Below are 23,805 nucleotides of genomic sequence, written 5' to 3'. Positions count from 1 at the left end.
AACAGATTGACCACCAAGCTCACTCCTATATTGGGGGGTATAATAATAATATTAACTAGAGCTATCACTACAGGTATTTTTTCCTTCATAAACTGACTCTAGTAAATGAAGTTTATCCTCATCTGAATGCTTCCCCCACCCTCCAAACACAAGTCAAAAATTTACCAAATTCAGATGACAAACAAGAGTGACAGAATGTCACAATGTACGCCCGTTGTGTAAATGTTACACTAAAACAGATTTCGTATCAGTCTGGTAGACAGTAAGCCCAAACAATGATATATCCAATTCTAACAACCAGGTTAAAAAGTTTCAAGAATAAGCTATTTATAGCAGCAACAACAAGAAATCTATATTTTGTCTTTTTCTAAGTCAACAAAAAAAACTCCTTATCAGGTAGAGATACCTTAAAATAGACCTAAAATTTTACAGTAACATCTATGCTGCACAACATAAAAGTGGTCTTGGTTTTTCCCTATGGTCAATTATAACAAGAGCTGTCGGAGGACAGCAACGCTTGACTATTCAACATACTTGTCAATTCAAAGAATACCCATGTCGAAAAGGGGCATAATTTTGTAAAATGGGAAACAGGGTTATGGAACCTGCACAGTGTATCAGCTCATGACAGTGGGCAAGTGTGTAAAGTTTCAATCCATTCCCATTAGTGGGTACTGAGATACAAGTTTACATACAAGAATTTAACCAAAAACTGCTAATATAAAAAAGTGGCATAATTTTGTAACAAGAGCTGTCACAGGAGACAGCGCACTGGACTATTTCGATGCTGGATAGTGAAACTGGGCACATCTGAGGAAACTAGAGCTGTCACTGGAGTGTTTAATGACTCCAATTGTGGATGAAGATATTGCACAATAGCCTGAGTCTATGTCAAAAATATCAACTTAAAGTAATAAGAGAGGTAAAGATAAAATGTATCAAAACATTATATAAGTATATCCTAAGCAAAAAGGGGCATAATTCATTAAATATTGGTGCCAGAGTTATGCACCGTGCATCATATAGTGTGGGTGATGATGTTGAACAACTATTTTAAGTTTGAATAAAATCCATTCAGTAATAACAGAGACAGAGTGAAAGTGCATCAAAACTTTAACCTGAAATTCTAAGTAAAAAGGGGACATAATTCATGAAAAATTGGTCCCAGAGTTATGCACCTTGTGTCATATGATAAGGGTAATGATGTTGAACAATTGTTTAAGTTTGAATCAGATCCATTCAGTAATAACAGAGATAGAGTGAAAGTGCATAAAACTTTAACCTGAAATTCTAAGTAAAAAGGGGAATAATTCATGAAAAATTGTGCCAGAATTATGCATCTTGTGTCATATGATGTGGGTGATGATGCTGAACAACTATTTTATGTTTGAATAAAATCCATTCAGTAATAACAGAGGTAGAGTGAAAGTGCACCAAAACTTTAACCTGAAATTCTAAGTAAAAAGGGGGAATAATTCATGAAAAAATGGTGCCAGAGTTATGCAACTTGTATAATATGATGTGGGTGATGATGTTGAACAACTATTTTAAGTTTGAATCAAATCCATTCAGTAATAACAGAGATAGAGTGAAAGTGCATCAAAGCTTTAACCTGAAAATCTAAGTGAAAAGGGGGGATAATTCATGAAATATTGGTGCCAGAGTTATGGCCCTTATGTCAGATGATGTGGATGATGATGAGGAATAAGTATTTCAAGTTTGAATCAAATCCATCAAGTAATTACAGAGATAAGTTGAAACAAGAGTGCCAGATTGTCACAATATACGCCCGTCACAGCAAATTTCTTTACTCTAGCACCTGTATTTGCAAATGGAATTTTAATTTTGTGGTTGTTTAGTAATCATTGTAAGTCATTTGTTTTTCTAAGTCCACAAAAAAACTCCTTACCAGGTAGAGATACCTTAAAATACACCTAAAATTTGAAAGTAACATCCATGTTATACCACAGAAAAGTGGTCTTGTTTTTTCCCTACGGTCAATTATAAAAAAGTTACAATATAAGTTATTTATAGTAACAACTAAGGGAAGATAATCTTAAAAAAAAAAAAAAAATCCCCCAAAAAATTGTAAGTCCACACAGAAATCTTTACCAGGTAGAGATTAGTCAAAATACACCTCATAACTGGATGTAGCATGCATGTTGTACTACAGAAAAGTGGTCTCGATTTTTCCCTACGACTAGTAATGAAAAAGTTACAATATAAGCTATTTATAGTAACAACGAAGGGAAGTAATTCTAAAGAAGGGAATTGCGCATGACACTTCGTCTCATGATGGTGTATAATTGTGCCAAGTTACATCAAAATTCCTCCATGCATGAAGAAGAAATGCTTCGGACAAAGTCTTTATTGTATCTGACCTTTGGCCTCTAAGTGTGACCTTGACCTTTGACCAAGGGACCTGGTTCTTGCGCATGACACTCCACCTTGTGGTGGTGAACATTTGTGCAAAGTTATATCAAAATCCCTCTATGCATGAAGAAGAAATGCTCCGGACAAGGTTTTCATTCTTGTATCCTTTGACCTCTAAGTGTGACCTTGACCTTAGACCTAGGGACCTGGTTCTTGTGCAAGACACTCCGCCTCGTGGTGATGAACATTTGTGCCAAGTTATATCAAAATCCCTCCATGCATGAAGAAGATATGCTCCGGACAAAGTTTTCTTTCTTGTATCCTTTGACCTCTAAGTGTGACCTTGACCTTAGAGCTAGGGACCTGGTTCTTGCGCATGACACTCCGTCTCATGATGATGAACAATTGTGCCAACTTTCATCAAAATCCCTCCATGCATGAAGAAGATATGCTCCGGACAAAGTCATTCTTGAATTTGACCTTTGACCTCTAAGTGTGACCTTGACCTTAGACCTAGGGATCTGGTTTTTGCGCATGACACTCCGTCTCATGATGGTGAACAACTGTGCCAAGTTTCATCAAAATCCCTTTATGCATGTAGAAGATATGCTCCGGACAAAGTCTGTGGACGCCGCCCGCCAGGGGCGTTCCCATAATACTTCCCGTTTTTCAAACGGGCGTATAAAAAGAGAAAGTGCACCAAAACTTTAACCAAGGTGCGGACGCGGAAAGACGCCGACGCCGGGGCGAGTAGGATAGCTCTCCTTATACTTCGTATAGTCGAGCTAAAAATGCAAGTAGAGTTATGGGACCTGCACAGTGCATGCAGGATTATGACAGTGAACAAGTGTGTGAAGTTTCAATCCATTCCCATAAGTGGATACTGAGATAAGCGTACATACAAAAACTTAACCAACAAGAGCTGTCACTAATGGTGACAAATGCCCCCGCAGCACCTTGACCTTTGACCTGGTGACCCCAAAGTCAATAGGGGTTGTGTACTCAATAAGTACTATTAGCATGAGAAGTTTGAAGGTCCTGGTTGCAGTGGTTCGCGAGTAAAGTGCCTTCATGCAAAAAGTTAACATTAGCCCCTGTGACCTTGACCTTTGACCTGGTGACCCCAAAGTCAGTAGGGGTTGTGTACTCAATAAGTACTATTAGCATATGAAGTTTGAAGATCCTGGGTGCAGTGGTTCGCGAGTAAAGTGCCTTCATACAAAAAGTTAACATTGTGACAAACATATAAACTAATGAATGAACGAACTAACAAATGAATGGACAATTGAAAACTAATATGCCTCCCTTCGAGGGCATAAAAACTACTAAAAAACTGCTAAGTGAAAAAAGGGGCATAATTTGGAAAAAATGCAAAGTAGAGTTATGGGACCTGCTTAGTGCATGTCAGATGATGACAGTTAACAAGTGTGTGAAGTTTCAATCCATTCCTATTAGTGGGTACTGAGATACCAGCTTACATACAAAACCTTAACCAAAAATTTCTAAGTTGAAAAAGGGGCCTAATTTTGTAAACAAGAGGGTCATGATGACCCTGGATCGCTCACCCGTGTAATATGAGCTACATGTTTCAAATGTCAAACTGATAATTTTTAGAATTTTTTTGGAAGATTTTCCGATGTACAATCAAGTAACCCCTGGGGCGGGCCAATTTTACCCCAGGGGTCATGATTTGAACAAAGTTTGTAGAAGTCTACTAGGCAATGTTACATATCAAATATCTAAGATCTAGGCCTTCTGGTTTATTTTTAGCAAATTTATGAAGATTTCCCTATGTACAATTAAGTAACCCCTGGGGCTGGGGCAATTTGACCCTGGGGGGTCAAGATTTGAACAAATTTTGTAGAGGTCCTTTAGGCAATGCTACATGTCAAATATCTAAGCTCTAGGCCTTCTGGTTTATTTTTAGAACATTTTGAAGATTTTTCTATGTACAATCAAGTAACCTAAAGGGGCGGGGTCAATTTGAACCCGGGGGTCATGATTTGAAATTTTTTTGTAGAAGTCTGCTAGGCAATGCTACATGTCAAATAGCTAAGATCTAGGCCTTCTGGTTTATTTTAAGAAAAAGTTTGAAGATTTTCCTATATAAAATCAAGTGAACCCTGGGGTGGGGGTCATGATTTGAAAAATTTTTGTAGAGGTCCACTAGGCAATGCTACACATCAAATATCTAAGCTCTAGGCCTTCTGGTTTATTTTTAGAAAATTTTGAAGATTTTCTATGTACAATCAAGTAACTCAAAGGGGCGGGGTCAATTTGACCCCGGGGGTCATGATTTGAACAAATTTTGTAGAAGTCTGCTAGGCAATGCTACATATCAAATAGCTAAGATCTAGGCCTTCTGATTTATTTTAAGAAAACTTTTGAAGATTTTCCTATATAAAATCAAGTGAACCCTGGGGTGGGGGTCAATTTTGACCCCGGGGGTCATGATTTGAACAGAGTTTGTAGAGGTCCACTAGGCAATGCTACATGTCAAATATCTAAGCTCTAGGCCTTCTGGTTTATTTTTAGAAAATTTTGAAGATTTTTCTATGTACAATCAAGTAACCCCATGGGACGGGGTCAATTTTGACCCCGGGGGTCATGATTTGAATAAATTTTGTAGAGGTCCACTAAGCAATGCTACATGTCAAATATCTAAGCTCAAGGCCTTCTGGTTTATTTTTTAATTTTTTTTGAAGATTTTCCTATAGAAATCTATGTAAAATCAAGTGACCCCTGGGGCAGGGTCAATTTTGACCCCGGCGTTATGATTTGAACAACTTTAGTAGAGGTCCACTAGACAATGCTACATGTCAAATAACTAAGCTCTAGAGCTTCTGGTTTCTGAGAAGAAGATTTTTTTAGATTTTCCTATGTAAAATCAAGTGACCCCTGAGGCGGGGTCAATTTTGACCCCGGGGTCATGATTTGAACAAACTTGGTAGAGGTCCACTAGGCAATGCTTCACACCAAATATCTAAGCTCTAGGCTTCTGGTTTTTGAGAAGAAGATTTTTAAAGTTTTTCCTTTCGGTTGCCATGGCAACCAGAGTTCTGCATGGAATTCAATTCTTTGAACAATTTTTAAAGAAGACCATCCAAGGAACATCCCTGTGAAGTTTCATCAAAATTGGCCTGTTGGTTTAGGAGGAGATGTTGTTTAAAGGAAAGTGTGGACGGACGGACGCCGGACGGTGAGCGATCACAATAGCTCACCCCGAGCACTTTGTGCTCAGTTGAGCTAAAAAGCAAAATAGAGTTATGGAACCTGTGCAATGTAAGTCAGTTTATCACAGTGAATAAATGTGTAAAGTTTCAATCCATTCCCACACGTGGTTACTGAGATACCAGCTTACATACAAAAACTTAACCAAATTGGGACGCAGCTGCGGATGCCTACACATGGGTGAGTCCAATAGCTCTACTATTCTTTGAATAGTCAAGCTAAAAAGGTTACAATATAAGTTATTTATAGTAACAACAAAGGGAAATTAATCTTAAAACAAGAGGGCCATGATGGCCCTATATCGCTCACCTGAGTAGTTGCTTGCTTGAACAAATTTCTTAGCTAAAGCTTTAAGATCTAGGCCTTCTGGTTTATTTTTAGCAAATTTATGAAGATTTCCCTATGCACAATCAAGTAACCTTGGGGCTGGGTCAATTTGACCCTGGGGGGGGTCAAGGTTTGAACAAATTTTGTAGAGGTCCACTAGGCAATGCTACATGTCAAATATCTAAGCTCTAGGCCTTCTGGGGTTTTTTTTAGAAAAATTTGAAGATTTTTCTATGTACAATCAAGTAACCCCATGGGGCGGAGCCAATTTGACCCCGGGGGTCATGATTTGAATTTTTTTTGTAGTAGTCTACTAGGCAATGCTACATGTCAAATATCTAAGATCTAGGCCTTCTGGTTTATTTTTAGAAATTTTTTGAAGATTTTTGTATGTAAAATCAAGCGACCCCTAGGGCGGGGTCAATTTTGACCCCGGGTTCATGATTTGAATAACTTTAGTAGAGGTCCACTAGGCGATGTTACATCTGAAATATCTAAGCTCTAGGCCTTCTGGTTTATTTTTAGAAATTTTTTGAAGATTTTCATATGTAAAATCAAGTGACCCCTCGGGCGGGGTCAATTTTGACTTCGGGGTCATGATTTGAACAACTTTAGTAGAGGTCCATTAGGCAATGCTACATGTCAAATATCTAAGCTCCAGGGCTTATGCTTTTTGAGAAGAAGATTTTTTTAAGATTTTCCTATGTACAATCAAGTAACCCCTGGGGCGGGGTCAATTTTGACCCCGGGGTCATGATTTGAACAAATTTGGTAGAGGTCCACTAGGCAATGCTTCACACCATATTACTAAGCTCTAGATCTTCTGGTTTTTGAGAAGAAGATTTTTTAAGATTTTCGTATGTAAAATCAAGTGACCCCTAGGGCGGGGTCAATTTTGACCCCGGGTTCATGATTTGAACAATTTTAGTAGAGGTCCACTAGGCAATGTTACATGTGAAATATCTAAGCTCTAGGCCTTCTGGTTTATTTTTAGAAATTTTTTGAAGATTTTCATATGTAAAATCAAGTGACCCCTGGGGCGGGGTCAATTTTGACCTCGGGGTCATGATTTGAACAACTTTAGTAGAGGTCCATTAAGCAATGCTACATGTCAAATATCTAAGCTCCAGGGCTTATGCTTTTTGAGAAGAAGATTTTTAAAGATTTTCCTATGTACAATCAAGTAACCCCTGGGGCGGGGTCAATTTTGACCCCAGGGTCATGATTTGAACAAATTTGGTAGAGGTCCACTAGGCAATGCTTCAAACCATATAATGTAAGTTCTAGGCTTCTGGTTTTTGAGAAGAAGATTTTTTAAGATTTTCCTATGTAAGATCAAGTGACCCCGAGGGCGGGTTCAATTTTGAACCCGGGGGTCAAGATTTAAACAAATTTTGTAGAGGTCCACTAGGCAATGCTACATGTCAAATATCTAAGCTCTAGGCCTTCTGGTTTATTTTTAGAAATTATTTGAAGATTTTCTTATGTAAAATCAAGTGGCCCCTGGGGCGGGGTCAATTTTGACCCCGGGGTCATGCTTTGAACAACTTTAGTAGAGGTCCACTAGGCAATGTTACATGTGAAATATCTAAGCTCTAGGCCTTCTGGTTTATTTTTAGAAATTTTCTGAAGATTTTCCTATGTAAAATCAAGTGACCCCTTGGGCGGGGTCAATTTTGACCCCGGGGTCATGATTTGAACAAACTTGGTAGAGGTCCACTAAGCAATGCTTCACACCAAATATCTAAGCTCTAGGGCTTCTGGTTTCAGGCCAGCAATTTCAAACAATATTAAAATATTAATCCTTGGCCAAAATAGTTGGGTGCAACCTTGATGAGTATAGGTCACTTCTCAGCAAACTAGGGAGGGGTTGGGGCATGGGCCTGATTGTTGTACATTTACTCACAATTACACAGCAGCACAATATATAAGGGTTTTCTATTTTCATGATGCTTTTAGGTCCCCATTGTACATAGCTACCTGCAACCTCTTATGCTCCAATATCAAGGTGAGTATTTAACTCACATAATGAAGAGGTCACCAGCAGCATATCAAAGGTCTCTAGAGCCTCACCAGTACACCATCAGTCCTTACATTATGTAACAAAATTCATTATACAAATAGACTAACAACATTTTGTTAACATATTTTTTCTTCTTTAGATAAAAAAAGTAGGAATAGTAGGAGTTTTTTCAAAAAAAGTAGGAAAAAAGTAGGAACAGACCTAAAAAGTAGGAAAAGTAGGAAAAAGTAGGACTACTTGAAAGCCTGCTATTTGTGTGAAATTATTTTCAAATTGGACCGTTTGTTTAGGAGGAGATGTCACTTGAAATTTTTTCTTTTTTAGCTCTGACCCTATGTGCCATCATTTGAACAAATTTGGTAGAGGACCAACTAAGGAACATCTAGGCCAAATTTCATCAAAATCCATTCAGTGGTTTTAAAGGAGATGTCGTTTAAACACAATTGTTGATGACGGACGACTTGACGGATGGACACACAACAAACACGGCGTGATCACAATACTTCACCTTGAGCACTTTGTGTTCAACTGAGCTAAAATTTGATGTAATATGCATGTTGTACTACAGAAAAATGGTCTCAATTTTTCCCTATGGCCAGTAATAAAATAGTTACAATATAAGCAATTTATAGTAACAACAAAGGGAAGTAATTCTAAACTGGTTCTTGAGTATGACACTCTTCTCTCACGGTGGTGAACATTTGTGCCAAGTTACATCAAAATTCCTCCATGCATGAAGAAGAAATGCTCTGGACAAAGTCATTCTTATATCTGACCTTGTGCCTCTAAGTGTGACCTTCACCTTAGACCTAGTTCTTGCACGACACTTCGTCTAATGGTGGAGAACATTTGTGCCAAGTTACATCGAAATCCCTCCAAGCATGAAGAAGAAATGCCCTGGACAAGGTATCGACCTTCGGCCTCTGTGACTTTGACCTTAGACCTAGGGACCTGGTTCTTGTGCACAACACTTTGTCTAATGATGGTGAACAACTGTGCCGAGTTACATAATAATCCCTCCATGCATGAAGAAAGAATGTTCCTTACAAAGTAATTCTTGAATTTGACCTTTGACCTCTAAGTGTTACCTTGAACTTAGACACAGGGACCTGTTTCTTGTGCATGACACTCCTTATCCTGATGGTGAACATTTCTGCCAAGTTACATCAAAATCCCTCCATGGATGAACAAGACATGCTCCGGAAAGTTTGTGGACACCACCCACTAGCCAGAGGCGTTCCCATAATATGTCCCGTTTTTCAAACAGGCGTATAAACAAGAGGGTCATGATGACCCTATATTGCTCACCTGTTAAACTTGACCTTGGAATCACCAACATAAACATTCTTACCAAGTTTCATGAATAAGTGATGATAGTTACCTATCTGAGATTTTTTATTGAGCTTTGCCTAGCTTTTGGCTCCATCTTAGAGCCTTCATCAGGGAGGACTGATGTCACGTGACAATCGATTATCATGTGACAGGACCTTCCTATACACCGGAGGGAGGTCATAGCCTGTATTTTCGTTCAGCGACGGGCCCCCTCCATGATCTCAAGGGCTTCCCTGATCCTGCACCGAGTCGTCTCGTTCCCAGACTTCTTGCTGTTTCTCCTATGTAATCTGAGTCACAACCTTCACAACTGATTTTGTATATAACACCACATTTCTTTTCTGGTAGGGTGGGGTTTTTTTTGGAAGGTCCTGTCACATGATCATCGATAGTCATGTGACATCAGTCCGCCCTGATGAAGGTTCCAAGAAGGAGCCGACAGCTAGGCAAAGCTCAACATAACTATCATTGATCGTGTTCACAAGGTAAAAATTAACAAATTTTGGCTCCTTCTGGGGCTGTAACTCTGGAACCTAGGACTGGATCTGACAGATTCATCATGGAATCCAAGATCTATTGTTGTTAAAAATATTTTGCAAGTTTGTATCAAATCCAACCATAAATGAAGTCTTTATATGGCTGCAAAAGCCAAAATAGCAAATTTTGGCCCTTTAAAGGGCCATAACTCTGGAACCAATGATTGGATCTGGCCAGTTTTCGAAAAGGAAACGAGATATTATAATACAAGTTATGTGCAAGTTTGATTAAAATCAATTGCAAAATGTGGTCTCTATTGTGTTCACAAGAAATTATGGACTCTGTGTGTGTGTGTGTGGTGTGTGTGTGTGTGTGTGTTGTGTGTGTTTCGGCTTAAAATCTTTTTCAACAATTTTTCAGTCTTATAAACGACGGTGTCTACTTGTAGTAGTGAGCAAAATGCCCAACTTTATAGTGCTGCCTCAATGGAATATCACGCTGTAGACACGTAGCATGATATCCCACCAAGTCACATACTGACACCGGACTGACCAGCCCTAGCACTATCCTATTAATGCTGAGCGCTAAGCAACGACGCTACCAGTACTATTTTTTACGTCTTTGGAAGACAATGGAAGACAATGGAAGACGGATGAAAGGTGATCACAAAAGCTCACCTTGTCACTATGTGACAGGTCAAGGTGAGCTAATAAATTTTTTTTTATCCAGTTGGGAACACATATTTATGTCTAAAGTCTTTATAAAATGAACTGGTAGTACCTTCTGTTCTATTTACTTGTGAAACCCCTTTTTTCAGAACTTAGATGCAGACAATGACAAAAGGTGCTAAAGCTCTACCTATTCTTTGAGTCAAACTAGAAATAATAGAATATGACATACAGTCTCTGTATTCTTACCGTTTCTGTATCCTTGATTTTTTGTTTTACAAAATCAATCTCTTTCTGAAGCTCTTCAATTACAGCAAAATGTGTCTTGATGACTGGTCGCCGGTTTTTCAGCAGTCTTACTGAAATTTTGTATTCAGTTCCTGCAACAAAAGGTAAAAAATAAACATGAGTAATCAAATTTTATTAGAACTGACTAACTTTGAAAACTGAACTGCTGATTTAAATGTGATGATTTTTTCATGTAAATTTCTTGTAATTTTTCACATACCCATATGTAAGCTTTATTATCAAATTGAAGAGCATTCATTATTTTTGGATAAGAAAAATGCTTTTGCTTAAGGATTTTATTAGATAAGTATATGGATAAATCATGTGAAAATGACTAAAGTTTCATAACTGTGGCCTCTAGAGTGTTCACAAGGCAATGTGTGTGATCGGGTTTAACGTCTTTTACAATTTTTCAGTCATATAAACGACGGTGTCTACTTGTAGCAGTGAGCACAATGCCCAACTTTATAGTGCTGCCTCACTGGAATATCACGCCGTAGCCACGTGGCATGATACCCACCCAGTCACATTATACTGACACCGGGCTGACCAGTCCTAGCACTATCCCCTTAATGCTGAGCGCCAAATGAAGAAGCTGCTAGTACCATTTTTTACGTCTTTGGTATGACGCGGCCGGGGATCGAACCCACGACCTCCCGCACTCGAAGCGGACGCTCTACCATTAGGCTACCGAGGCGGTGTTCACAAGGCAAATGTTGACCGATGATGTACGACAGTGGACGCTGGACAATGACCGGTCACTATAGCACTTTGCGCTCAGGTGAGCTATAAATCAGAACGGAAGAAATCTGCATAAAGTATTTAACTTTTGATTGGCATTTTACTGAATGAAACCATGTATACTCTGTATTGAGCCTTCTGATGGAAGCAAGTCAAAAAATGATGATTTCCCCTCCCAAACTGGAGAAAAATGTTTTTTGCTTAAGGATTTTATTAGATAAGTATATGGATAAATCATGTGAAAATGACTAAAGTTTCATAACTGTGGCCTCTAGAGTGTTCACAAGGCAATGTGTGTGTCCGATGGAACTCATATTAAACACTTCTTTTGTTTCAAAAGAAACCAAAAACTATGATAATAACACTGACCGAAATGTCCACAATTTTAACTATTATATATATAAACCTCACTTATAAGGAACAGCTTGGGACCTCTAACAATTGTTCCTTATAACCGAGGTTCCTTATATCCATATACAGTCTAAGGAATCTTGGTCAGATACAGAAAATATCTGTGGTTTGCTGCCCAGCATGTTGTCTCATTATCACTGACAAGCTAACTGACTACAGTGAATTATGACCCAACACTGGAGCCTGATATAATGTTGAGTATCTTGGTAAATTGTAATATAAAAATCTGTAACACATTTACTTTATGTTTTTTTTTTTTCTTTTATGGATCAAAACTTGAAACCCTTTGTTTGGAGAAAAATGAAAATGGTGATGTTATGTACGACTTCAGTCCAAATGCACATTTTACAATACCAGTGAGATTCCAAGCATGACAAAAAAGCACAAAAAAGACATCATGAGTGCACCACACGAAAAGGTCTCAGACAGAAGCATGTTACACTGACACTACAATTTATGTGCAAATATAGCAAATGTATCATCTACTGGACATACTAGATGGAAGGAAAGGGAGGGGAGCATCAGACCAGGTCTTGGGTGAGTGTGTAGTTTGCCCTCACCTCCAACAAGTTTAGTGTTGATATGATGTAAGCTCAGCATCTAAATTGCTTATACTAATTTCATCTGTGTATATACTTAATTGTATTATAAGTTTGAACCCATACTTCCAGACTCACATATTTGTGTCCTCCCCGATCCTCATGATAATAGGACCCCCGCCCTCCTTGTTGAAATGACTCCTACGTGAGTATATAACAAGGCAGTCTGAAAGACAGCTAAATCCCCCGCCACTGCTATAGATAGTGAAAGGGTAAACCTTTGATTTTAGCTGTGACCTTGACCTTGAACTGACATGGCTGACTCATGAATTCTGCACAACATCTTGATGAGGTGATCATTTGATCAAAGTTTCATGAAAATCCTTCAAGGGGTTTAGGAGATACAGAGATGAAACCTTTGACCTTCAGTTGTGACCTTGACCTTGAGTTGACATGGCTGACTCATGAGTTCTTGATGAGGTGATCATTTGACCCAAGTTTGATGAAAATCCTTCAAGGGGTTAAGGAGATACAGAGTGGACACCAAATGGAAGGCTCAAACCTTCGACCCTTAGTTGTGACCTTGACCTTGAGCTGGCATGGTTGACTCATAATTTCTGCACATCGTTCTGATGAGGTAATCATTTGACCCAAGTTTTATAAAATTCCTTCAAGGGGTTTAGGAGATATAGAGCGGACACGAAATGGAAGGCTCAAACCTTTGACCTTCAGTTGTGACCTTGACCTTGAGCCGACATGGCTGACTCATAAGTTCTGCACATCGCCTTGATGAGGTGATCGTTTGACCCAAGTTTGATGAAAATCCTTCAAGGGGTTTAGGAGATATAGAGCGGACACAAAATGGAAGGCTCAAACCTTTGACCCTAAGTTGTGACCTTGACCTTGAGCCGGCATGACTGACTCATGGGTTCTGCACATCGTCTTGATGAGGTGATCATTTGACCCAAGTTTTATAAAATTCCTTCAAGGGGTTTAAGAGATATAGAGCGGACACAAAATGGAAGGCTCAAACCTTTGATCTTGAGTTGTGACCTTGACCTTGAGCCGGCATGGCTGACTCATGGGTTCTGCACATCGTCTTGATGAGGTGATCATTTGACCCAAGTTTTATAAAATTCCTTCAAGGGGTTTAGGAGATATAGAGCGGACACAAAATGGCAGGCTCAAACCTTTGACCTTGAGTTGTTACCTTGACCTTGAACCGACAAGGCTGATTCATGGGTTCTGCACATTGTCTTGATGAGGTGATCATTTGACCCAAGTTTCATGAAAATCCTTCAAGGGGTTTAGGAGATATGGACCGGACACGATTTTGTTACGGACGGAAGGACGGAAAGACGGAAGGACAGACGCAGACCATTCCTATAATCCCTCCGCCACGGCGGGGGATTAATTATGTAGTTAACATATTACATAATTATACATGTACAAATTGTATACATGTAATTGTTAGGTTTTATTAATTTATTTTAGCTCGGTTGTGAAGAAAGCATGTAGCTTATAAGTCACTCGCGGGTCTGCTACCTGGAAGAAAAAAACAGTACTTCTGTCTTTTGATGAGATGCGATCAGCACCTGTTGGGGTTCAAACCCGCACCTCACGGGTGAGCGGCCGACACCTTATCCCTACACCATCATCCCCCTTAATATATGTTTAATTTCATGCTTACTGATTTACATATGAGAATATTATAAAACTGTAAAAACATAAATTATTGTTCAAGCAAGGTCAAAAGTTCAAAACTATGTACTTCAAATAATTTTAACTACAAATATTATGCTAGCGGCAATTGTATCTGCCTCTGGGACCATTGCAGATCAAGATCATGGTCTGCACTGTTTGCAATTCAGTCAGTAATTTTTCATTTAATACCCCTACAAACTATAAATGGTACTGTCCGAATAGAAAGATTGACACGTTTATATTGTAGAAACTTAGCAAGGTACATTTGTAAGAGTTAAAGCTTCAAAAGGTTCGAATAAAAATTTTAAGAAATCATGATCATAAATTCTAGAGATGAATTAATATAGAAAAAAAATGTGTTTTGTGTTGGCTAAATTTACAACATAATTTTAATGATCATTGTTACTCTTGTTTTTACTTTTTTTTGTTCTAAAAACATGAAAAGCCATTTCTTTATTGTAAAAGCATAAATATGTTTGAGGTCAGGATGTTTAAATTAATGTTGACCAGGAGACTCAAAAACGCCGAATTCATTTCTTTCCCTTCTGACGTTATACCTGTATAAGACATGTACTACATCCTTCTAAACTTATGCCTATTCAAATGTATTTCATATCAATATATATTTTGTTACAGAGACACTCTACATATTATAATTAAAAACTAAAACTATTTAGGGCCTTTAACTTTAGCAATGTTTTCCTATATTTGACATTGGAAAAAACTGAAATTAAAATATAACAAAATAGACTGATAATTTAAAATTATATTTTTGATTTTGACACCTTATAATTTTTAAACTCAAAATTTTTTATTAGCAATAACTGCATATACAAAGGCAATTTTCAAATAAAGAAACCATGAGATAATTGTTGCTATACTGATGTATAAATTATGCCCATAGGTCTTCTTTAGTATTGTTTAGCTTCTGCTGTGTGCTTGTAATTCTTACCAGCCCCACTCTATCCCTCAGATGGCTGACCACTAGCTTACTGTCATGGTATATTAGATCAAAGGGTCTGTAGAGTAATTATAACTGTATTCCTGCTGCGGTGTTACTGCTCAGAGCCAAGCAGTTTCTTGTCAAGATTCCTCTGAACGAACTACTTCCTTGTAACCGAGGTTTTACTTTGTATAGTGTACACTACTTGACTGACGTTTGAAAAGGGCTATGTGTTGACCATGAATCTTTATGTGAGAAAGCTGCGAGTGTATTGCTGGTCATTTTCTGGAGAGATGGTAAGGTAAACTGCCTACATGTATTAAACTGAAACTAGAAATGTGTCCATGGGACACAGATGCCCCCACTACATGACAAAGGACACAAATTTTTTTCCTAGGTCAGGGGCCATAACTCCTACAATACTGAATGAATCCGGACGCGAAACCCCAGGTGCACAACAGCAAATGCTGACCAACATTCCTTTAAACTTTGGTGACTCTAGGTCAAATACTTTTGGAGCTACGCGCGACACAACATTAAAATGACCAATTTTTAACTAAGTCAGGGGCATAACTCCTACAAGACTGAATGAATAGGGACACGAAACCCCAGGTGCACAACTGCACATGCTGACCAACATTCCTGTAAACTTTGGTGACACTAGGTCAAATAATTTTGGAGCTACGCGCGACACAACATTAAAATGACCAATTTTTTTACTAAGTCAGGGGCCATAACTACTACACAATTGAATGAATCCGGAAACCCCAGGTGCACAACTACACATGCTGACCAACATTCCTGTAAAGTTTTGTGACTTTTGGTCAAATACTTTTGGAGCTAGGCGCGACACAACATTAGAATGACCAATTTTTACAAAGTCAGGGGCCATAACTCCTACAAAACTGAATGAATCCGGACGCGAAACCCCAGGTGCACAACTACACATGCTGACCAACATTCCTGTAAAATTTTGTGATTCTACGTCAAATACTTTTGGAGCTACGTGTGACACAACATTCTCGGAAGGACTGGGGGCATAAATATAGTGTTGAAACAAGGTGTTAAACCTAAACTAAGCCAAAATGTACATCGGTAAGAATGACCGTAATTTGTGTTTATTTTTTGTCGGTTATTTCTTTCTTTTTCGAGAGCACTACATTATGACTATATGATATGTTGCAGTTATTTCCCTTACCTTGCTCAACTGCATGCATATGTTAAACGAATAGGTATCGATCTAGACTAATAATGACCAATATTAAAACCAAAGACACCAAGACCGTGACGGTGACTGTATGATTTTCGTTCACTATTGTTAACATGAAATACCTAATACATGTAGCTCTCAAACATGATCTTGAGTAAAAATAAATCTACTATTGTCTAGTATTTGGTAAATGTTAATGATGAGATTACTTTGGGACTGAAAAAAGTGTTCCTTATAACCGAGTGTTCCTTATAAGCAAGTTCCCTATAACCGAGGATTTTTACATTGAATAAAGAAGAAATCAGATTGGGGAATTGAAAACTGTTCCTTATAAACCAGTGTTCCTTATATCCGAGTTCCTTATAAGTGAGGTTTACTGTAAATAATATATAGATCTATATAATTTATAAGCATATTCATGCTGACAAGTTTGAAGATATTTAGTGTTAGAAGTGGTTCTTGAAACAAGTGGTTTAATTGATTTTATATTTTTACCTCAAAAAAGATCATTTGAACAACAAGAGCGGCAAGATGGCCCTAATACGCTCACCTGATTAACACACAATAACAGTGTAAACATGTTTTACCTTGTGATTTCATGAAGACAAATATTCTGACGAATTTTCATTAAGATTGGACCAAAAAACATGGCCTTTTGATTTGACATGGTGACCTAGTTTTTGACCCTACATGACAAAGATAAAAATTCATATGATATTTCATGCACACAAACATTCTGACCAAGTTTCATGCACATCAAATGAACAAGAGTGTTAACAAACTTTTCCTTTGATTTGACTGGGTAACCTAGTTTTTGACTCCATATGACCCAGTTTCGCACTTAGCCTATGAATCATCAAGATAAACATTCTGACCAAATTTCATGAAGATTGGGTCATAAATGTGGCCTCACGAGTGTTAACAAGCTTTTCCTTTGATTTGAACGGGTGACCTAGTTTTTGACAACATATAACCGACCCAGTTTCGAATTTTGCCTAGAAATCATCAAGATATACATTCTGACAAAGTTTCATAAAGATAGGGTCATAAATGTGGCCTCTAGGTTGTTAACAAGCTTTTCACTTGATCTGACCTAGTTTTTGACCCAACATGACCCAGTTTTGATCCAGGCCTAAAAATCATCAAATTAATCATTATGTGCAAGTTTGTATCAACTCAAAGCATAAATGATACCTCTATAGGCTGAAAGGGCCAAATTAGAAAATTTTGCCCCTTTAAGGGGAAGTAAATCCAGAACCCATGATGGAATCTAGCCAGTTTTCGAAAGGAAAAGAGATCTTACTGTGACTTAAGTTGTGTGAATGTGTTGTTAAATCAAAAAATAGAGCTATCACTAAAGGTGATGAATGTACCCCCCCCCCCCCCCCCCCCCCATGCACTGACACAGTACATTGCAATTTGACGCACACAAGATTGCATAATTATGTGGACTGTATGTATACAGTATATTAACAGAAGACAAAGTCCCATAACTATGCAGAATATCTATCTAAAAGAACATAACATGCACCATGCACAACTAGGGTTGGTACAGTAACTGATCACTTGTGTGAAGTTTCATTAAATTGTGTGCAAGGGTTCGGAAGATTAGGCACGCACAGTATTGCAAATGCAGACTGTATATACATAGTATGTTAACAAGAAACAAAGACCCATAACTCTGCAATTTTTGTCATTGAAAGAACCTAACTGGCCCCATGCACAACTACTGTTGTTACTGATCACTTGTGTGAAGTTTCATTTAATTGTGTCAAGGGGATGAGGAGAGATGGTGCGCACAAGATTGTGTCTATGTATATAGTATAGTAACAAAAAACAAAGTCCCATAACTCTGCAATTTTTTTTTCCTGATTAAAGTTGATCGCAAAATGTGGTCTCTATCGTGTTTACAAGCCAAAAATAGCAAATCTTGGCCCTTTAAGGGCCCATATCTCTGGAATCCATGATGAGATCTGGCCAGTTTTCGAAAGGAACCGAGATATTATGCCAATGTAAGTTGTGTGCAAGTTTGATTAAATTGAAAGCAAAATGTGGTATCTATCGTGTTCACAAGCAATTGTGAAGGTATGACGGATGGACGGATGACAAAAGCTCACCCTGTCACTATGTGACAGGTGAGCTAAAAATAGGAGAGACTACCTTACAAGAATGCTACAGACCAAGTTTGGTGATATGGTCCATCAAATGGTTGAAAGAATTATAATTTAAAGGTTTTTTTCTACTTTTCGCTCTAAGAAGCTGCTTAAACAGAACTGTTTTAACATACCTGAGAGAGGATATTACAAGGATGCTTTAGATCAAGTTTTGTGTGGATCCGTGAAATGCTTCAAGAGCAAAAGTTCTTAAAAGGCTTTTTCTAACTTTAGCTTTTATGACCCCTTAGATTTGTCATGTGGAAAAATCTTTAAAAAATTCAGAGGGGACCTTACTAGGACCAAGTTTGGTGATGATCATTCAAGTGATTCATGAGAAGAAGACTGTCATTTAAATGTTTTCTTTTTTTTCTATTGTAAGCTCTGGCAGCATCTCAAGCAGAAGAGAAAGAGGAACTTACTGTGATGTTAGAGACCAAGGTTAATGAAGATCCTTCAAGTGGTTAATGAGAAAATGTTGTAAGAATTTCCTATCTTTAGCTTTTGCTGCCCATTTGTCAGTCAAGCTGAACCATTTCAAAAAATTTAGAAGAGGACCTTAAAAAGCTGCTAAACACCAAGTTATGAGATGATCCTTCAAGTGGTTTATGAAAAGTGGTATCAAGGTATTCTCTATTTTTGGTTACGGGTTTATCCCGCTACCTAAGTTAAAGTGTATTTGATAATCATAGCATATTTTTTTATTCCCAATCACAACCAAAGGGTGTTCATGTGCTACACAAAATAGTCCCATTCATCAGCAGTGCGGATGAATTATCAATGAACAAGCAGTTCTTATTCAACCTATATCCACTCACACTGGCCATTTGGATTATATAAGATCTATCAATGATAAGGTATTCCAACCCATGGTTACATCACAAGCTGGGTCAGGCAGAGCTCATCTTAGATATGAGGCACATTAAATTTGTATTTGTTTCTCATTCATGTATATATGTATATTCATAGACTGGTATTTAAACAGAAAATAAATCTACCAAAACCCGAAAACATCAGACATTTCAAGGCTTTGTTTCCTCTATCAGCTCTTAAAACCAATCAAAGCGAACTAGTTGAAAACAAGAAGCTGCATTCAATAAACGTTTGATGCCTCCGGTAGCATCCTTGTCGATACAACCTAAGTCCAAAACGAGGTCAAGGTCAAACTGAGGTCAGGTGATGTTTGTAGATGAGGAATGGTCACAGTTAACATCTGTATTAGTATCAATTCATTCTTGTAAGGGATATTGATGCTAGACCAAACGGCCCCGTTTGGTTAACCAAGAGATGGCTCATACAAAGCAACCTATGTCTAACAAGAGGGCCAAGATTGCCCTAGGTTGCTCACCTGAGAAACACACTATAACAGTGTATTTTGGTCAGTTTTCATTAAGATTGGACTAAAAATGTGGTCTCTTGAGTTTAAACAAGTATTTTCTTAGATATGACCTAGTGACCTAGTTTTTGACCCCAGATGACCCATTTTCGAACTCAGCCTAGATTTCATTAAAGAAATCATTCTGACCAATATTCATGAAAATCAATTAAAGAATACAGCCTCTATCGCATACACAAGGTTTTTCTTTGATTTGACCTAGTTTTTGACCCCGGATGACCCATTTTCCAACTCGGCCGAGATTTCATCAAGGTAATCATTCTGACAAAATATTCATGAAGATCAATTGAAAAATACAGCCCCTATCGCATACACAAGTTTTTTCCTTGATTTGACCTATTGACCTAGTTTTTGACCCCAGATGACCCATTTTCAAACTCGGCCTAGATATCATCAAAATAATCATTCTGACCAATATTCATGAAGATCAATTGAAAACTACAGCCTCTATCGCATACACAAGGTTTTTCCTTAATTTGACCTAGTGACCTAGTTTTTGACCCCAGATGACCCAGTTTCGAACTCGACCTAGATTTCATCAAGGTAATCATTTTGACCAATATTCAGAGGTCAAGGTCAAACTGAGGTCAGATGTTGTCTGAAGATGAGGAATGGTCACAGGTTACACCTGCATTAGTATCAAGTCATTCTAGTAAGGGGTATTGATGCTAAATAGAATGGTCCCATTTGGTTAACCTTGTATGTACAGACGGACGGACGGATGAACGGACGGACAGGACACTCATTATATGCCTACCGCATAAGTAGATGCGGGGGCATAAATTTTGAGAGAGGACCTTGGCAGTATGCTACAGATTAAGTTTGCTGTAATTCTTACAAGTAATTTCAGGGAAAAGATGTTTGAATAAATTGTGGACAACTGACGATGGAAGCCAGGCCATCCACCTATACTAATAGCTCAACCTGGACCTTTTGTTAAGGTGAGCTAACAAAAGATTAACTCACAAAGTCTAATGCAGTAAATAACCTACCTCCAGCCTGATCTGCAGGAATATTTGCCTGGAATACAAGTCCCCTGAACACATGTGATGAATGTTCAGATCTTTCTGGAACAATATAGAGTTAATACAATGAATTTAAAGGAGGTGCAGTGAAACTGAGGAATATGCTATCAAAATTTAATCTGTAAAAGGTATATAGAGTATTAAGTGTCACACATAAACATTCACAAGCATTGAATGTAAACTATTTAACTTTTTGCCAGTGTATTATACACTCAATGTGTGTGTACATCCGATAGGAGAAAATTAATGTTTGAACAAAGAAGAAGCAAACATATCACAAAGTGCTCAAGGTAAGCTATTGTGATCACCCTGTGTCCATCGTCTATTGTCGACATCCATTGTCAACAGTTAGTTGTTAACACTATATTTTACTAAATCTTGGTCAGAACCAGGAGTGACCCTACACAAGAGATCAAAGAGTGATCTTGGCACCCACCATGGAGCCATTTTTGAATGTTCAAAACTTCAAGACTAGCTCAAGGTCAAAATCAAGTTCAAATTTCATTTCGGTCCACAACACTGTGCATGTGGTCCATGCATGTGGTCCAAATTTGAAAGCTGTAGCTTGAGAAATATCAAAATAGGTCACTAGATCAATTTTACGGTCAAAGATCATTTGGGTATACAAAACTATGCATGTTCTTCAAATCTGGAGGCTGTAGCTTGAGAAATGTGAAAGTAGGTACTAGGTAACTAGATGCCCGCGGGCAACATGGCGAGCCCGTCAGCTGTCAAAAAGACTGGGAGTTGCACACGACACTCTGTCTCATTGAGGCAAACATTTATGCCAAATAAAAAAACAAAGATTGCAAAAAGTTACAATATAAGTTATTTGTAGTAACAACAAGGGAAAAAAATCTTTAAAAACAAAAAAAAATAAGTCCACACAAAAAAATCTTTACAAGTAGAGATAGGTCAAAATACACCTCAAAATTTGCTGTAACATGCATGTTGCACTACAGAAAAGTGGTCTTAATTTTTCCCTACGACCAGTAATAAAACAAGAGGACCATGATGGTCCTGAATCGCTCACCTGTCCCCACACGACCCAGTTTTGAACTGAATATGACGTCGTTTTTTCTATTATTTGACATAGTGACCTAGTTTTAGAGCTCATGTGACCCAGTTTTGAACTTGACCTAGACATCATCAAGATAAAAATTCTGACCAATTTTCATGAAGATCTTTGAAAAATATGGCCTCTAGAGAGGTCACAAGGTTTTTCTATTATTTGACCTAATGACCTAGTTTATGAAAGCATGTGACCCAGTTTCGAACTTGAGCTAGATATCATCAAGGTAAACATTCCCACCAATTTTCATGAAAATCTCATGAAAAGTATGACCTCTAGAGAGGTCACAAGGTTTTTCTATTATTTGACCTAATGACCTAGTTTTGGACCACACGTGACCCACTTTCAAACCTGACCTAGATATCATCAAGATGAACATTCTGATCCATTGAAAAATATGGCCTCTAGAGAGGTCACAAGGATTTTCTACTTTTAGACCTACTGGCCTAGTTTCTGACCGCACGTGACCAAGTTTCGAACTTGACCTAGATATCATCAAGATGAACATTCTGACTAATTTTCATGAAGATCCATTGAAAAATATGGCCTATTGAGAGGTCAAAATGTTTTTCTATTTTTAGACCTAATGACCTAGTTTTGGACCGCACCTGACCCACTTTCAAACTTGACCTAGATATCATCAAGGTGAACATTCAGACCAACTTTTATGAAGATCCATTGAAAAATATGGCCTCTAGAGAGGTCACAAGGTTTTTCTATTTTTACACCTAATGAACTAGTTTTTGACTGCACGTGACCCAGTTTCGACCTATATATTATCAAGGTAAACATTCTGACCAATTTTCATAGATCCATTGAAAAATATGGCCTCTAGGGAGGTCATAAGGTTTTTCTATTTTTAGACCTACTGACCTAGTTTTGGATCGCACATGACCCAGTTTCAAACCTGACCTAGATATCATCAAGATGAACATTCTGACCAATTTTCATGAAGATCCATTGAAGAATATGGCCGCTAGGGAGGTCACAAGGTTTTTCTATTTTTAGACCTACTGACCTAATTTTGGACCGCACTTGACCCATTTTTCGAACTTGACCTAGATATCAACAAGATGAACATTCTGACTAACTTTCATAAAGATCCCATGAAAAGCGAAAGTTTACAGACGGACGCACACACGGACAACAGACGACGGACGCCACGCGATCACAAAAGCTCACCTTGTCACTTTGTGCCATTTGGACAACTATGTCTTCGCTTCCGTAAGCGGGCTCGACAAAAATCAATGTCAAATTTCAATTCACAACACAAAAATATGCATGTGGTCCAAATTTGAAGCCTTAGCTTCAGAAATGTGAAAGTAGGTCACTAGGTCAATCTCAAAGTCAAAGTTCATTTCAGTACACAAAACTATGCATGTGGTCCAAATTTGAAGGCTGTAGCTTGAGAAATGTGAAAGTAGGTCATCAGGTCAAAATCAATGTCAAAATTCATTTTGGAACACAAAACTATGCATATGGTCCAAATTTGAAGCCTGTACCTTCAAAAATGTCAAAGTAGGTCACTAGGTCAATGTCAAGATCAGTTGGGTTTTTTTTCAGTGCACAAAACTATGCAAGTGATCCAAATTTGAGGGCTGTAGCTACAGAAATGTGAAAGTATGTCACTAGGTCAAAATCAAGGTCAACTCACGTCAAGGTTCATCTTGCAACTCAAAACTATACATGTGGTCCAAATTTTAATGTTGTAGGTTATTGACAAGAAGATTTTAAAAGCTTTTCCCTATATAAGTCTATATGAACCATGTGAACCCGGGGCGGGGCCATATTTGACCCTAGGGGGATAGTTTGAACAACATTGGTAGAGAACTACTAGATGATGCTACATTACAAATATCAAAGCCCTAGGCTTTGTGGTTTGGACAAGAAGA

General features: G+C 38.1%; 1 protein-coding gene across 1 annotated transcript in view; it reads right to left on the bottom strand.

Moving 5' to 3' along the window:
- Positions 1-23,805, bottom strand: part of LOC123563992 (uncharacterized) — a 155,842-nt gene that overhangs the window by 39,488 nt on the left and 92,549 nt on the right. The window contains exons 6-7 of the mRNA XM_053525994.1: positions 20,809-20,883; positions 10,681-10,811 (exon numbers count right to left, since the gene is read on the bottom strand). Coding sequence (XP_053381969.1) covers positions 10,681-10,811; positions 20,809-20,883 — 206 coding nt within the window. The remainder of the gene's footprint in view (positions 1-10,680; positions 10,812-20,808; positions 20,884-23,805) is intronic.

Source organism: Mercenaria mercenaria, chromosome 2 (assembly GCF_021730395.1).
Source record: "Mercenaria mercenaria strain notata chromosome 2, MADL_Memer_1, whole genome shotgun sequence".
Taxonomy (NCBI): Eukaryota; Metazoa; Mollusca; class Bivalvia; order Venerida; family Veneridae; genus Mercenaria; species Mercenaria mercenaria.
Note: the sequence above shows the minus strand (reverse complement) of the source record. Positions and strands in the feature narration are given on the sequence as shown.